Here is a 16,013-nt window from a genome sequence, read left to right on the forward strand (position 1 = left end):
TCGTAAAGAACACAAATGGACAAGATTAGTAGCTGTAGACTTAAATTTCCATGTTATCTAGGGAAAATAAAAAAAAAATAAGTGAAAACTCTATGGAATATACGACAGCTTAGCAATTGGGCAATAGTTTTTAATACAATCTTTTAGACCTTTTTTTAGAACTAAACTGAAGTTGCACGGGAGTGTTTCTAAATTCATCTGATATTCCTCTTGATCTATAAAGATAGACAAATTTTGACATGGGGAAAGAGAAATATCAGACCAAAGTAAAAATTCATCATTAATTAAAATTGGCTAATATCTAATTTGGAAAAGTTAGCAAACATGTTTAAGATTGTTTGGGGATCGTTTGGGGTAATAATCTGATTTTCTTTCAGGGTTGTTAAAGAATGCAATCATAGTTAAGATCAATATAATAATGAGATTTCATTCATTGACTTAACATGTCAATTTTTTTTTGTAAGAATTTCCGTTCTTAAAATAATTGACAACCTAATAAAATGTGACCATCACTGCTATTTTTATGAACACTATAGAACATTTATTTAAAGAATAAATAATAGTTTGTCAATTATGTAAAATGTCAATTTTTTACGTGGAATGGTATAAATGGTAGAAGAGAACGTATTGCTTCGAGAAGGTACCGCCGATAGAAGATATATTTTGTTTTTAATTTTCCCAGGAACTCTTTGAACTGATTGCAAAACTTTGTTTTGGATTTTCAAAAAAAAACATTGAATATTTTTATTTTTTAAATTCGATACTTCAAAAAGGGATCAAAATTTCTATCGAAAATCAAATGCAAAACATATACATACATAGATTTATAAGAACTCAATAACTGAATACCAAAAATATTTCCAAACATGTTTTGTAAACTTATGTATAACGATTTTAAGTTTTATTTTTTGTTGATGAATTAAATGACATTTAAATTTTTGAAGACAAATTCATTTGGAATTATATTTTTAAATGTTAAAATAGAAGTATTTTCTAGTTGACAGACTTTTTCGACACATGGATTTATGAATATAAAATAAAAAAAGCTTCTCCAAATATTTGATGTATTAAAATGTGATTTGCTTGGAGAGATGTTGAACTTTACCAACAAAATATCTCTGAAAATTGATACGTTCTTTGAAATTCGTTTAAATATGTGATTAGCTATGAAAACCGAGAACTGAGAATATCATACTGATATTTTAGGTTATGGGCGTTTTTAATGAAAACTGATTTATACCTGTTTCAGTACTGAAGAAAAAGTCAACTTTACCTGAGATACGCTTCTATCACCTTTAATTTATCCCAAATGATTCCAGTACAATAATATTTGAAGCATCTTTCTGTGTTTCTGTACAAAAGTCAACAATAGGATTTTTGGTAACTTTGGACACCTTGCTAAGGGTTAACCGCTGCGTTTTGATTACAATAATGAAATGGCATAAATTAATTATTTGGATGTACACTTTGTTTGCATAATTGGTCTATTCTTGTACTTGAGGTTTGTGGTATTTTGACCTTGTTTGCTTTCAAAAGTGCAAACCTATTAACTTCACCATACTCAAAGATCCAAAACCGATAAAATATTTCTATGAAATGTAAAAGCCTCATACAATTCTCAAGGTAAAATGATTGCATTTCAAAAACTTACTTCAATCTAATGAACCTAGAAATAAGCAAAAGACACCTTTAAATAGACTTTCAAAATATTCAAAATCGCATTTATTTTATATAAATTTCCATCAATCCACCCACACAACCAACGATAAGGTTTTAAACTTTAAACCACAAAATACATGATGATGTGACACTTTAGATTGCTTTACATTTTATACATCATCATAAAAGACGAAAGTTTTACATTTTCCTATACAACCATATGTATGTGTGTTTACATATGTAAATTTACGTTGTATACATATAAGTTGGTAACTTTTGCTAACGTTTAATGTTTCATTACCACAAAACTGAAATTTAAGCTAAAGTCAAGAAAATCGATTGACTTGTGGCTGTTGTGGTCGGTCGAATGATTAAATTTAGCTCACAGGGATGTGTTCCTGCGGTGCAGATGGTGAATTAAGTTCATAATAATAATAATATTCTCTTCTCTAGACTTACATAGACATCCCAGTCAGTCATGGAATCTATCTGTGTAAGTATATAGAAGGTACATCTAAAGGCATACCCTTCCATCCATCCATCTATACATCAGTTTGTGAAATAACAGGTTGAAAGACAAGTTCAGATGGTTTATGTTTCTATAAGTCTATGATTGAAATCCAGTCAATAGCAGATTAGGTTAATGATATTCTCGATACTTTGGGATTAATTAATAGGCCCCTTCGTCTTTTACCAACCTATGCGTTAGATACCAAAGATTGTATACCTATAGTTTAAATGTAAATTACGCATTGTGATAGACAATGTGGGAGGTTTTTGAATTTAGTCAATTCGAGGCGTATAGAGGTCTCTTCATACTTCTTCCCAGGAACAGGCTTAATTAGAAACGGTATCAAGGCGTTTATTGGGCAGGCTAAACGTGCATATAAATATATGTTTAGGTATGTTCCTTTACTTGCCTAAGTAGCTGAAATAGAATCATGACATTAAATGTTACAGACAATCTGTGTAATTGTAGGAAAGCAGCTTTGAATATTTTAAGACATCATCATGACTGATGCTACATAATATATTGAAATTAATAGTCTGCCAAGATTTTGACATTGCGTTAGCTTTTTCTAGTATCAGTAAATTTCTGGTAAATATCGATAAAGACGAGTGTTTCTTCGAAAAATAAACTATTTTTGAGAATACAATTTGTCTTGCTGTAAGTATATTTTTATAAAAGATGTAAACATAAATCTATGTTTTTGGAGCTCTATATCACCCCTTACCAACAACGCTAAATAATGAAATTTCAAGCCAATCTTGTTAAAGATCCAACGTCCTTTTATAAGTTCTTGAACTTCTAAACAAAACAGCCTTTTATGAGATTGCAGTAGTCCGTGAATGCAGCCTTTAAAAATCATTTATTGAATTCATTTGAATTATTTGGGACTTCAGACTTCCAATAATGCAATCTTTATTCACTAACGGTCTTTCGTTTTTATATTAGAGACTTTTCGCTTACTTACTTTTCCCGGTGAACACCCATTATTTCTAAATCTCTGGATATAGAGTGTTCATAAAAATAGCAGTGCTTTTGATTTTATAATTAAAAAGTTTTAAAAATATTTTTTTTTATTTTTCAGTAAGTAAATATTATACTATATAAAGTATTAAAGTATTTGTACCATACTAGCCTATAAAAAATTATTAAATATTAGCTCAAAAATAAACAATCAGAAGGTCAAGACACAGCAAAAATGGTCAGTAATGCCTTAAAATGACAAAATAAACCGAAAACGCGAGGCCCAAAAAGGATTACAACTGAGAGAACTGATAGAAAAATTAGCAAAACAGAACCGTTCTATAGGCTTTATGATAATAAGAAATGGACTTCAAATGTCTGTTAGCGCTGTCACAATACGAACACGTATTTTATAAGCGAAGTTACTAGCCCGAAGTCCACGCAAGGTACCATTCTTGACGAAAATGCAGGTGGCAAAGAGAATGGAGTTTGTTTAAGCGCATAGAGATTGGGCAAAAGAGAAATGGAGGAATGTTCTGTGGAGGGATGACAGCAAAGTCGTTCTTTTTGGGTCCAAGGGTCGTTGAGAATATGTGAGAAGACCCTTAAATGCACCATACTATCCACGGTACACTATAACAACAGTGAAGCATGGTGGAGGTAAAATCAGGATATGGACTTGCTTTTTATATTACGGGGTCGGGCCTATTTATCCCATGGGGTATAAGAGATGCAACCAAGTATGTGAAAATTATCGAGGAGGTTATGTTACCCTATGCTGAAAAGGAAATGCTGTTGGCTTGGGTGTACTAACAAGACTATGACCCAAAGCATACGTCAAAAAAGGTAAAACTATGGTTTGCGCAGAAGAAGTTATCCGTTATGGAGTGACGAGCTCAATCCCACGACCTTAACCCCATCGAAAAATTGTGGGGGGATATGTTAAGAATGCAGTTCATAAAGCAAAACCCAAGAATTCGAAAAAAATAGTGGGAAGCAGTGTGTCAGGTTTTAGTGGACTCGATGGCACGTAGATGCGAAGCGTCATAAAAAATAATGGTCATGTAACAAAGAACTAATTGTAAGCTAACATTATTTGTACACTTTTATATAGGCATCTAAAACACACTGATAGGACCCTCTTTTGCAAATTGTTGGCCGACCTTTGCATTACCCTCAATATATAATCAGCGTTTGCTTTAATAAATATTTGAGCAAGTCCCGATTCAATATGTATAGCATGATTGGGCGTGTTAGTTGGGAGTCAAAAGATACGCTTGAAAAAATATCTTTGGACAGATTCGATATCTTCTATTTGCTTGTTCCCATAGATTTGGGTGCCATGACACAAACAGCTTTTGATAGTTGCTTCAAACACTTTGAACTTAGACGTAGGATTAACAAGTTTGTTATTAAAAAAGTTTGACCACATACAATTTATTGCAGTTTTTGCAACTCTCACCTTATCTTTTATGTGAACACCAAAATTCAGGTTATGAGTTAATGTGTAGCCTAAATATTTAAATTCCTTCACCACTTCTCAGTTTGAACCATTGTGGGTCCAGTTGCGGTCGGTTCTAATGCTACGATGTTGGGACCTAAAGACCATAATCTTCGACTTTGAGGTGTTTATTTGGAGATTGTTTTAATTTGTTTATTTGAAGCTGAAGTGTGACTGCATTATCAGTTAAGATCACCAAGTCATCGGAGTAGAGCAAAACTTTCATAGACAAATCACGAAAAGTAACACCATCAGGGATATAGTCTTCAATATCATTTATAAATAGTGAAAAGATAAGCGGTCTTAAAATGCTGCCTTGAGACACACCTGCATTACAACTATACGGTTTCGATTTGCTACTACCATTTGTAACTACAGCTGTCATATTTGAGAGCAGCTGCTCATAGATTCGGATAAATTTTGTCGATAGCCCGATAGCTGCAAGTTTAAATCGTAGATATCTTCTGTTAATGGTGTCAAATGCTGATTTAAAGTCAACGAAAAAAGAGTAAAGATTTTTTTCTCTAAGTAACGCCTAGCAACACGCGTGAGAGTGAAAATTTGGTCGATTGTTGAAAGATTACCTCGAAAGCCCGCCTGAAAGCAACTAATTTTGTTGTTTTGTTCGACCCATCTTACAAGCCTGGAATAGAGGATCTGGGTGAATAATTTTCTTAGAGAACTAAGCACAGAAACGCCTCTATAGATTTCAGGTAAAATAGGGTCACCTTTTTTAAAAATTGCAGAGATAGATGAGGACTGGAAAATTCCTGGAAACGCAACAACCAGTTCTAACATTGAGAATGGAGCATCTTATTCTTCAATATATATAAAAGGCAGTGCAAAGCTTATAGACTTCTGGCCTGGCATGGACCAGCTATGAAAAGTTGTTCAAAGTGCAATGCCAGTATATCCACTCCAATGGGATTTATAACTGACCTATTACGGTCACTCAAAATGCGCACATTGGCCCAGAAAGCTTTAGAGTCATGACTACCAACCAAATTTGATGCAGTTTTTTTTTTTATTTCTTTTGTTTGCTTACATAAATCTTTATAAGCGTTGTTATAATGAAGATATAAAGTCTTATAAAAAACATCATTTGAGTCTCTCAAGAGTTTTAAGAACTTAAACGATCTCTCTCTACTTTTTTTGCATTCGTTGTCATACCAGCTAGATTTAAAAAAATTATTCTATTATTATTTGAATAGCTGACCGAAGACAGTCTTATAGTTTGAAAAACAAAATTTGTAGCTACATCTATTGTAGACGATATTTGATTTAGCAAATTAGCTGAATACTGTTTTATGTTACTTTTGTAAACTTCACTTTTTTTTTCTTTCCAACGAAGCCTTGTATTTTCGCGAGTTCTAATAAAACTTTCTTTTGGTTTAAACTCACAGGAGACATAGATAGGCAGGTGCATTGAGGAGTTAGCAGCCAATACTAAAAAATCTTTTACGATATTCAGTAATTCACCTTTTACAAGGCAGTAGTCAATGACAGAGCAATCCTAAATAAAATTTCTGAATACAAATTCGTAACTAGATAATGAAAGTGATTTTGTAGTGTCTTGAGTTTTTGTGTTATGAACCATCTTAGTATAAATGGTTCAGCGTTTTTTTTTTTCAAAGTTTTACTAACGAGGTTTCTTTTTTAAACAAGAGAAAAACTGAACATTTTAAAATGGAATTTGAGAGTAAGGAATTTTCGATTTGGAAAATCACCACAAATTATATTTAATTAGTTTACATAGCCTCTAATCTAATAACTTTAACATAAGTTTTTTTTTTACTCATTATAAAATGAGGTATCTCAAAACCCTGGATTTTTAACTTCCCATAGGAAGTAATTGTAAGGAGTCCGATTTGTCAAATTGAAAATTTTTATGTTTCTCGACTTTTTAGAAAGATGCATGTATGTGTGTGTACGTACGTTCGTACGTTCGCCCATAGCTCAAGAACCAGAAAAGATATCGACTTCAAATAAATGTCGTTACAGCTAATACAGCTAATAATACAGAAAGATGCAGAAAGGGCCCTTAAGAAAATTGCGTGGGTGGTTTCATTTAGCATAACAGCAACATTTTGGTAAAACACTAGAGACTTGAATCAAATTTTATATTATTGTAACGTAATATCAAACCAATATATTTTTTTAAAGAGATCCAATTAAAGGTTTTTTCATAGATCAGAAAAACGGAAAAAAATGTCTCAACTTGAAAATTTTACGAATAAAAAATTATTTCATCTCCAAAAGAATTGTGTGCAACGAAAACTAACGTTTTTAACATCTGGTTAATTTTTGAAAAATATCAAATTGCCAGTTTTATTTTTTTAAATAAAAACCTAAAGAAACATTATTCAAAGTTGGTAAAAATTGATTTTTGATTTGGCTTCAAAATAATTTTACTTATAAGACATATTGTTTTCAGCATTCGGTAATATTTTGAGAAAAATTGAATTGACAGTTTTTTTTTCAAAAAATAAAAAAGTAAACAAAAAAATTAATAAAAGATGGTAAAAATTGAAATTCGAAACTTTGGGATTTTGAGATAGTGGCTTTACACTACTTTTATCTTTAAAAAAAAATATTGTTGCCAACATTCAGTAAATATTTGAGAAAAAATCTACTTGACAGTTTTTTTTAGTACGCGAATTTGGTAAAAATTGATGTTCGGTTCTTTCACTAATCTAATTTGTAAAAATTTAAGAAATGGTACTTAAATTGGTAAAAATTTATTTTCGACTTAAAATCTTTTTAACAAAACTAGATTTTAAAACTTAACTATTTTTTTATATGAAAAATATTGTTGGTAATTTTAAAATTTGTAAGAATAATTCAATTTACAACTTTTTTAACCCAACACGAAGATCTACAAACTTTTAAGCAGGACACATAGACAGACGGGATGGGAAGTTATCAGTGTGGGTCACATCCCAGCCTTTTTTTAGATCAATTTTGAAGTCGGATTAGAACTAAAGCTATGAAAAACAAAAAAGTATAATTTTATTACTATTTAAATTACCTTGTTGACTAATGCCATTAAGAACGTGGAAATCTTTTGTTACCTAAATTGGTTCTTTATCGTTCCATATACTCTTAAGGGGTTATAATAAGTTAGTGGCCGTGAAAGACTTGTTTTTATTAAAGTTTCACAGCATAAAATACAATAATCCAAATAAATAATGTTTTTTTTCCATCAAATGAAAGTCAACTCAAAAAAGAGGCTGGGATGCGACCCACACTGATAACTTCCCATCCCGTCTGTCGATTTGTCTTGCTTAAAAATGTGTCTATATGTACTCGTATCAATTTTTACCAAATTTGAGTACTATTTTTTGTAGATTTTATTTTTTATGAAAAAACGGACCGTTGGAAAAAACAATATTTTCTGTGAAATAAAATAAGTTTGAAGCCAATATTTTTAATTTTTGAAAAACTATTTGAGTCGAAAATAAATGTTTACCAACTTTAGTTCAATTTTTTTTAGGTTTTTAATTTTTTGTACAAAAACTGTCAATTTGATTTTTCTCAACATTTTTCAGAATGTTCAAAACAATATTTCTTATAAGTTAAAATAAGTTTGAAGCCTAAATTTCAAGTTTTTGAAAAGATATTTAAATCGGTATTCAATTTTTACCAACTTTAAGTAATGTTTTTTTTAGATTTTTATTTTTTATAAAAAAAACTGTCAATTGAATTTTTTCTCAAAATTTTATTAGATGTCAAAAACATGATTCTTCGTTGCACAAAATTGTTTTTAGATAAAATTATATTTCAGTCGTAAAATTTTGGAGGTGACAAATTTTTTTTTCAGTTTTTTTGATTTTTAAAAAAACCGTTAGATTGATTTTTTTTCAAAAAATATCCTTCTTTGATATCACGTTGCAATAGATTATATAAAATTTAATTCAAGTCTCTAGAGTTTTTGGTTCGTAAGAGATTTAGGGATACTTAAATTTTAATCTTTTTTTCAAACTGCTATGGTAAAAAAAACAACCACGCAATTTTCTTGAGAGCCCTTTCGCCATCTTTCTGGCTTATTATCTGTATAACAAAGTTTACTTGAAATCGATAAAACGTCGCGAACGTACGTACACACGCACGCACAGACATCTTTCTAAAAATATTTTGTTTCGACTCTAGGGACCTTGAAACATCGAGAAATGTGCAAATTTACAATTTGACAAATCGGACTTATTACAATAACTTCTTATGGGAAGTTAAAAAAACAAAAACTGTCTTCTGATATAAGACAAACCTAATAACCTTAAAGGAAATTGGTTAAGACATATTATTGTCAGCGATTGTGAAAAAGATTTTTGAGAAAACAAAGCTGGAATTTAAAGTTTGCCCACTTGGCTCGCACTTCGAAAACAGTTAAAATGTCAATAACACTCTCAGTTTTTGAACGGATCGACATTTTTGAAATGTCAAAATCGAAAAATCTGACTATTTGTACACCTAAAGCAGCTCTTGCTCATGACGACTAAATTTCGCAGAAGACACACGAGAAAATATGTCGTGTAAAAACATTGCAGACACATATCAGTGATGTTGAAAACATATCGTTGCGCAACTTGAAAGTGTGACACTCTTTTATTGGAAAATGGGACTTTAATTTCATTTACAATTCTTGGTGTTAAAAATAAATACACTTTTAAACATTTAATAAAAAAAACTTGACTTAGGTACCTAAATGGCCTACAATAAGTTCAATTAATAAGACGGTGTTTTGTAAAATTAAAAACTCTCATTTTTAAATAATAAAATAAAACTAATCCTCTTAACGACACTGTACTCACAGGAAATATCGCATTGTATACCTCCGCAAGGACATGTTCCCAAAAAATTCAAAAAAAAAAGAGAAAAGAACATCAAAGCCAAACAATACACAGAGTCTTTTGTTTGTTCATCTTGAGCTTTAATATTTTTAAAAACTTTACTTAACATTTGCGTCTTTTGGAATTTTCATCCGCTTCGTTTCTTACGTCTTAAAATAAATATCATTAAGGTACACTTAAAAAATATACATACATACTCGTACGTTTACACAGGTATATCGCTAATAATTCTCGTTAAATACATTTTTTATGTATGTGTAGGTATAAAGATGTGATTATTGTGTGGGTGGTTTCTTATGTTGTCATTTTTGTTTGAGTGTATTTGTGTTGTGTATGTTGGTGTTTGTGTTTTTGTGTAGGTGTTAGAGGCAGAGGGTGACGTGTTGTTTGTGCTAGAATTCAGTTTCAACTGGTTTTTGTATACGATTCGCTAACAATTTCGCTTGCCTCTCCAGGAGCTCCCTCTGATCCTTTGGTATCCAACGGGTACATCTTGACTCGGGAATACCTAACTGATTGCCCCGAGTTAATAGGTCAGATCCCTGCTGGTCGCCGCCGCCGCCGTTTTCATCGGAAGCTGTCGTCGCTGTAGATTGACGTGAAGCTGTGCTGTTGCGTCCACCGGCTTTAAGAGGGACCGTGGTTGCATTGTACACACCACTCTCCCGATCTGTGGCATATTCAAAGGAGTCATCATCGTTACCGTTATCCGCCCCCGTCGTCGAGGCCATTAAGGAGCTGTTTCTTTGACGCCCACCACCGTTTATGTTGTTTTGATTACCGTTGGTGGTGCGATTTTTGTAGTCATTGCCATCATCGTCGTCGTCGCGGCCGTAGTTGCCAGAGTTGATGTTGTTATTGTTGTTTTTGTTTTTGTTGTTGGTTCTGATGATGGTGACACCATTTGGCGTTGTGGTGCCATCAGAGTTGATGTTTGATTCGAGGAGGGCAACATTTGGTCCTTGCTGTTGGGCAGTACCATCATCGTGTCTAAACGATTTATTATTGGCATGAATGAGAGAGTAAATAGAGGAAAATGTTTGCAACAATAGAAGAAAGAGGAAGTTTATGTAGCTAAGTCGATTTAATTTTGATTTTTCAAAAAAATTTTACTCAAATTTTTATTTTTTGGTGGAGTGTGGCTAATGCTTGAGAATTTACATTTTAATGCCTTTTTTTTGAATATTTTGAAGAAAGGAAATAGTGAGATTTTATTTTATTTTTTGATATGATAATGATGATGCTGCATTCGTTGGGATGTATTTTTTAAACTGAGGTATGTGTCTGTGCAGATAGTTTCTTTTTTTTTTTAATTTTTGTAAATGGGTTGACTTTCATTTATACTTTCATAGCAATGCGATGTGATTTTGGAATTATGTTTTATTTTTAATATTTTTTTTGAAAATAATGTTTAATTTATGATCAATAAAGCAAATAATTTGTTAGTAAAAAAAAACAACTAATGACAAAATAAATGATGGTTGAAGAAGAAAGAAATTTACAAAATGAGATGAAATCAAAAAGAAAAATGCATGCGGTTATTTTTTCAAAAAGTATTTACAGGAGAATCCAATTTTAAGCTTTTACTAAATATTTGTTATGAACTTAGAAAAACCAAAAGCACAGTTTAAATGTTAAAAGTTTATTTTGGTAAATACTTACGTTTCACTTGTTGGGGACCTTGATTTTTTTCCTAAAACGAAAAATAAAAAAGGTTTTATATGTAAACTTTATATGATTAGAATATTTTTTAAAATATAAATATAATGAAAATCTTTAAATTGCAGGTCCACATACTACAGATGAGGCCCAACCGACATGAGATCCAAAGGAAAATGGAAACAATTTTGAATAACGAATAACTACCATTTATAATTCAAATTAACAGCTTAAATTGAAAATGGATGTTAGCAACTTTAAGAACGTTAACACTAGTTTCTGATTAACCTTATTTGTACTTAATAATAACTAAATAAAGTTACATTTTGTTTCTGAATATTATTTGTACCCATAATAAATTGTTATGTATATTATTTGTAGACATACAGCCGTTCGGATTCGGCCTAAAATTGTAGGTCCCTTCCATTCCTGACAACAGTACTTGCACACAGGAATGGTTGAGAGTTGTAAGTCACTAGGCTCTGGTTCACAACGGACTGTTGCGCCACCCCATTTAATTTTTTGAGACATACAAGATTAAAAGAGGTTTTATATCACCCGTAACATATTTTAAGTTCTTACACTGTTAGGTAAAAAGTTATTCTGATACTCAAGCTCTTTACCAAAGTCTAATAAATCGAATAACATATTTTTGAAAACTAATTCATGTGTACATATTTCCAAATTATCAAACTTATACAAAAATTATGGAAAGAATTAATATCTTGAGCCACAGGGTAAATATGATGGGAACTAGAAGAAGAATGGAAAGTAATGAATTCATATTTTTACTAACTTCGTAATTATAATCACTGTCGACAGCTCTGTACTGCATGAGCAACGTTACCATGCACACTTTTTTTTAATCTCTTTTGAGAAAAGTAACGTTTTAATAGTGAAGAAAAAAAACTCATGGAAGAGAACATAAGAAGAAAGGTAGAAACACACATTCTTAAACGAAATAAAAAACAAAACGAAAAATACACCTTACTCTTCGGCATGATCGCCTAGTACATCAAAAAGAATTTAGTTTCTATAGAGTGACTTACAGAGGTTTGAAGAATTCTCTTGAGTATCAAATTTTACTGTGTAAGTAAGTTTTACTGTGTAAGTTACTCCTGTAAGTAAGTTTTAATGTGTAAGTAAGTTTCACTGTGTTTGCCTATTGGAAATAAAGAATTACTGATGGATTGAGAGCACTTTCTTATTTTCACTCCTTGTTCGGTATAGAAGTAGTGATGGGTAACGAAGTTTGATAGCTTTTTGAATTACGTAAGTTTAGTTTGGGAGTTGAGCAAGTTTTAGTTCCAGATAAAAACTAATTACTACTGTAAGCATTTACAAATCTGCCAGAAGCTAATATTTTAAACATAAATAAGAGATATTATGTTCAAAAAGTTTTAGTTTATTGCCCAACACTATTTGCATCATCGCCAGCACTGATCACGAAGTAACCATATCTACTCTTCTCATTGTCTTACGGTTTTATTTGAGTGTCGTGAGAGAGTGAAAACGAATAGAAGAAAGTAGTGGTAAGTTTTATTGTATTGGATATTTAAAACAATGAAAAGTTGAAAAGGGAGTAAAATTAAGAATTGGGAAGTAGCAAATTTTTGACAATTTTTTTTTTGCTTACCTACTGGTAAGCATGATCGCTTAGCACACCAAACAAAATTTAGTTCCTGAAGAAACGCCTGAGACGTAGGTAATATGTAAATAACAAATGACATAACAAAAAATATTAATTTTAAATAGGTTCGAGCATTTGATTGCAATTTTTGAATGCTTTGACGTCAGATTATTTTAAATACATAGTTTTAAAATAAACGGGCTTTACATCAGGTATTATGGTGCACAATTTTGCAACGCCAACTTTAAGTGTATGTATTTTATTTTAACCCATATTATTAATTTACAGCTCGGCACACTTTTCATATAAGAAATTCTTTTGCAAATTATAAATTTTATGAATTCAGACCAGTCAGCAAAAAGATTTATTTTCCGTCATTATCGAGAATTCGTTGCCAAATACGATACAAACAGAATAATTAATAATTACATTTTGATAACAATGTAGTGATGAACACCATCGACAGCACTGTACTGAAGGAGCAAAAAAAAATTAGAAAGTACACTGAAGAAGAAATACAGAAAGTAAAAGAAAAGAAAACCAAGCCTGGCACACATTTTTACAAAATTCATATAAGCTTATTGTATCAGTTGTCTATTTGCAATAAAAATGATTGATGTATTGAGAATACCTGCTTGATGGGATGTTCGCCTGGTAAATGAAACAAATTTTACTACAATAAGCCCAAACCTTTCCATATTTTGTATCAATTGTGAAACCGAATGATTTTTTTTAATTTGTAGCTGCCGCCGATCAAGTCTGCAGGGTGACAAATTCATACCAACGAACATAATTAATTTTATTTGATGTACCGGGCGATCACGTTTACATGGATGTACTTATAATATTTATATTCCTGCCATAGTATGTGTTTAGTGAATAGTTTTTTTTTTCTACTTTCTATTTTACTTTCCACCTATGTTAATACTAATACTGAGAGAGATTGGGAAGAGTAGGTATGGTCACTCCATGATCAGTGTTGAAGATCGAGGATATAGTGATGGGTAATGAAAATTGTTGGCTTCTTTTTTTTGAAATAGGTAGGTTTAGTTGAAGATTGAAAAGTAATTACTACTGAGAGCAAATACCAGTTTTTTGTTGTAATGGTCGTAAGAAGCTGAAAATGTTCATGAGCAATAAATAATTTGCTTTTACCAACAAAAGAACAACCATTACATTTTTTTTGTATCTACTTAATTTATTTTGTTGTAAATACTCTCACCTTTTTCAATTTCTTAGTTTTTCTTCTTCTTAATTTATTTTCAAATTTTTCAGAATTGCTTAAGAACAAAAAAGGCAATTTCGTTATAAAAGTTTTAATTTATTGCACAACACTATTATCAGGATCGCCAGCACTGATCAAAGAGTAACAACATGTACTCCTTTTAATGTCTTACGGTTTAATTTAGGTGTCGTGAGAGAGTGAAAACGAATGGAAGAAAGTAGTGGTAAGTTTTATTGTATTGGATATTTCTGTGAAAGAAAACACCAAAAGGGAGAGAGATTAAGAATTGAGAAGTAGCAAATTTTTGATAAGCAAAATATACCTACTTCTCAGCATGATCGCTTAGTACATCAAACAATATTTAGTTCCCGAAGAAACGCCTGAGACGTAGGTATAATATATATACATATATAACAAATGACAAAACAATAAATATCAATTGTCAATGTGTTCGAGAAATTGATTGAAATTTTTAATGCTTTGACGTAAAATTATTTTAAATGCATAGTTTGAAAAGAAACGTGCTTCACATCAGGTGTTATCGTGCAAAATTTTGCAACAACTTTTTGTCTAAGTATTTTACTGAAACCCATGTTATTAATATTGGAATCAGCACGCATTTCATACAAAAAAAAACTCCTTTTGCAAATATAATTTTTATTCATTAAGATCCAGTCAAGAACAAACAAAATGATTTAAATATTTTGTTTTGTCATTAACGAAAATTTGTTGCCCATTGCTAGTGGAATATTTCGTAGTTCATAACTTTAGTAACAATGTAGTTATAACCACGGTCGACAGCACTGTACTGAAAGAGCAGAAAAAACTTTAAAAAGCACACTGAAGAAGGAATACAAAAAGAAAGGAAAAACAACACTGGCACACTTTTTTACAAAATTCATATTAGCTAGTTGTTTTTGTTGTCTATTCGTAAAAGAGAATTACTGATGTATTGAGAATACCTACTTTCTGGAATGTTCGCCTGGTAAATGAAACCAATTTCATTACAATAGGTCAGTCTCTCACAACTTATCATCTATTCGGTGGAACTGAATGTTTTTTTTTTGATTTGTAGCTCTCCCCGATCCCCTAATTATTGGTAGGATGAAAACAAAAATTACCTATTTTATTTGATGCACTTGCCATAGTTTGTGTTTAGTCAAAAATCGTTTTTTCTAATTTCTTTTAATTTTTTGCTCTCCACAAATTTTAATACTAACACTGAGAAAGGTATGGTCACTCCATGATCAGTGTTGAAGATCGAGGAAGCAGTGATGGGTTACGAAATCCACTCATTCAAAATAATTGTAATAGGTAAGTTTAGTTTGGGAGTGAAGAAGTTTCTAGTTGGAGAAAATTTTAACATAATTATTTCCTGTGTTAAATTTATTTATTGTAATGGAAGTTAAAAGCTGAAAGTGGTGATGAGCAGTAAAGAAAAAGGTTTTTTCCAACAAAAGTGTATTTAAATTATTTTGTTGCAAATACGCTCACATTTTTCAATTCTTATTTTTACCTTCTACTTTCTTTATTTTCAAATTTGCCAGAATTGCTTTAACATAAAAAAAGCTATTTCGTTATAAAAGTTAACTTATTGCCCAAGACTATCGCCAGCACTGATCAAGGAGTTACAACATTTACTCTTTTTAATTTCTTGCGATTAAATTACAGTTTCATGAGAACGTGGAAAAAAATAGAAGTAAAGACTGGGAAAGTTTTGTTTGTGTTGGATTATATTGAAGGTAAACACAAAAAGGAAGACAAATAAAGAATTGGCAAATAGCAAATTTTTAAAACAAAAAATATACCTACTTCTCAGCATGATCGCTAAGTACATCAAACAAAATTTAGTTTTTAAAGAAATGCTTGAGAAGTTGGGCGTCTTATTAAAAAAAAAAAATATAAACAGATGACATTTGTTTGCAAAAATTATGAATTGTAAATGTTTATTTTATTTAAATGTATTATTTGAATTTCCGAGCAATTGATTGCAATTTTGAAGGCTTTGATGTCATATTATT

At 31.1% G+C, this 16,013-nt stretch overlaps 1 protein-coding gene across 2 annotated transcripts in view; it reads right to left on the reverse strand.

The window, feature by feature from the left end:
- The window catches only part of LOC129950077 (fasciclin-3), a 412,463-nt gene that overhangs the window by 24,702 nt on the left and 371,748 nt on the right, over nucleotides 1-16,013 (reverse strand). The window contains exons 5-6 of one of the 2 annotated variants that reach the window (XM_056061871.1): nucleotides 11,141-11,171; nucleotides 9,537-10,468 (exon numbers count right to left, since the gene is read on the reverse strand). In XM_056061871.1, the coding sequence (XP_055917846.1) occupies nucleotides 9,871-10,468; nucleotides 11,141-11,171 (629 nt within the window). In that variant the 3' untranslated portion in view covers nucleotides 9,537-9,870. Of the gene's footprint in view, nucleotides 1-9,536; nucleotides 10,469-11,140; nucleotides 11,172-16,013 lie in introns of those variants that run through there. The other variant, XM_056061872.1, reaches the window with a different exon arrangement.

This window comes from Eupeodes corollae, chromosome 3 (genome assembly GCF_945859685.1).
Source record: "Eupeodes corollae chromosome 3, idEupCoro1.1, whole genome shotgun sequence".
NCBI classification, from domain to species: domain Eukaryota; kingdom Metazoa; phylum Arthropoda; class Insecta; order Diptera; family Syrphidae; genus Eupeodes; species Eupeodes corollae.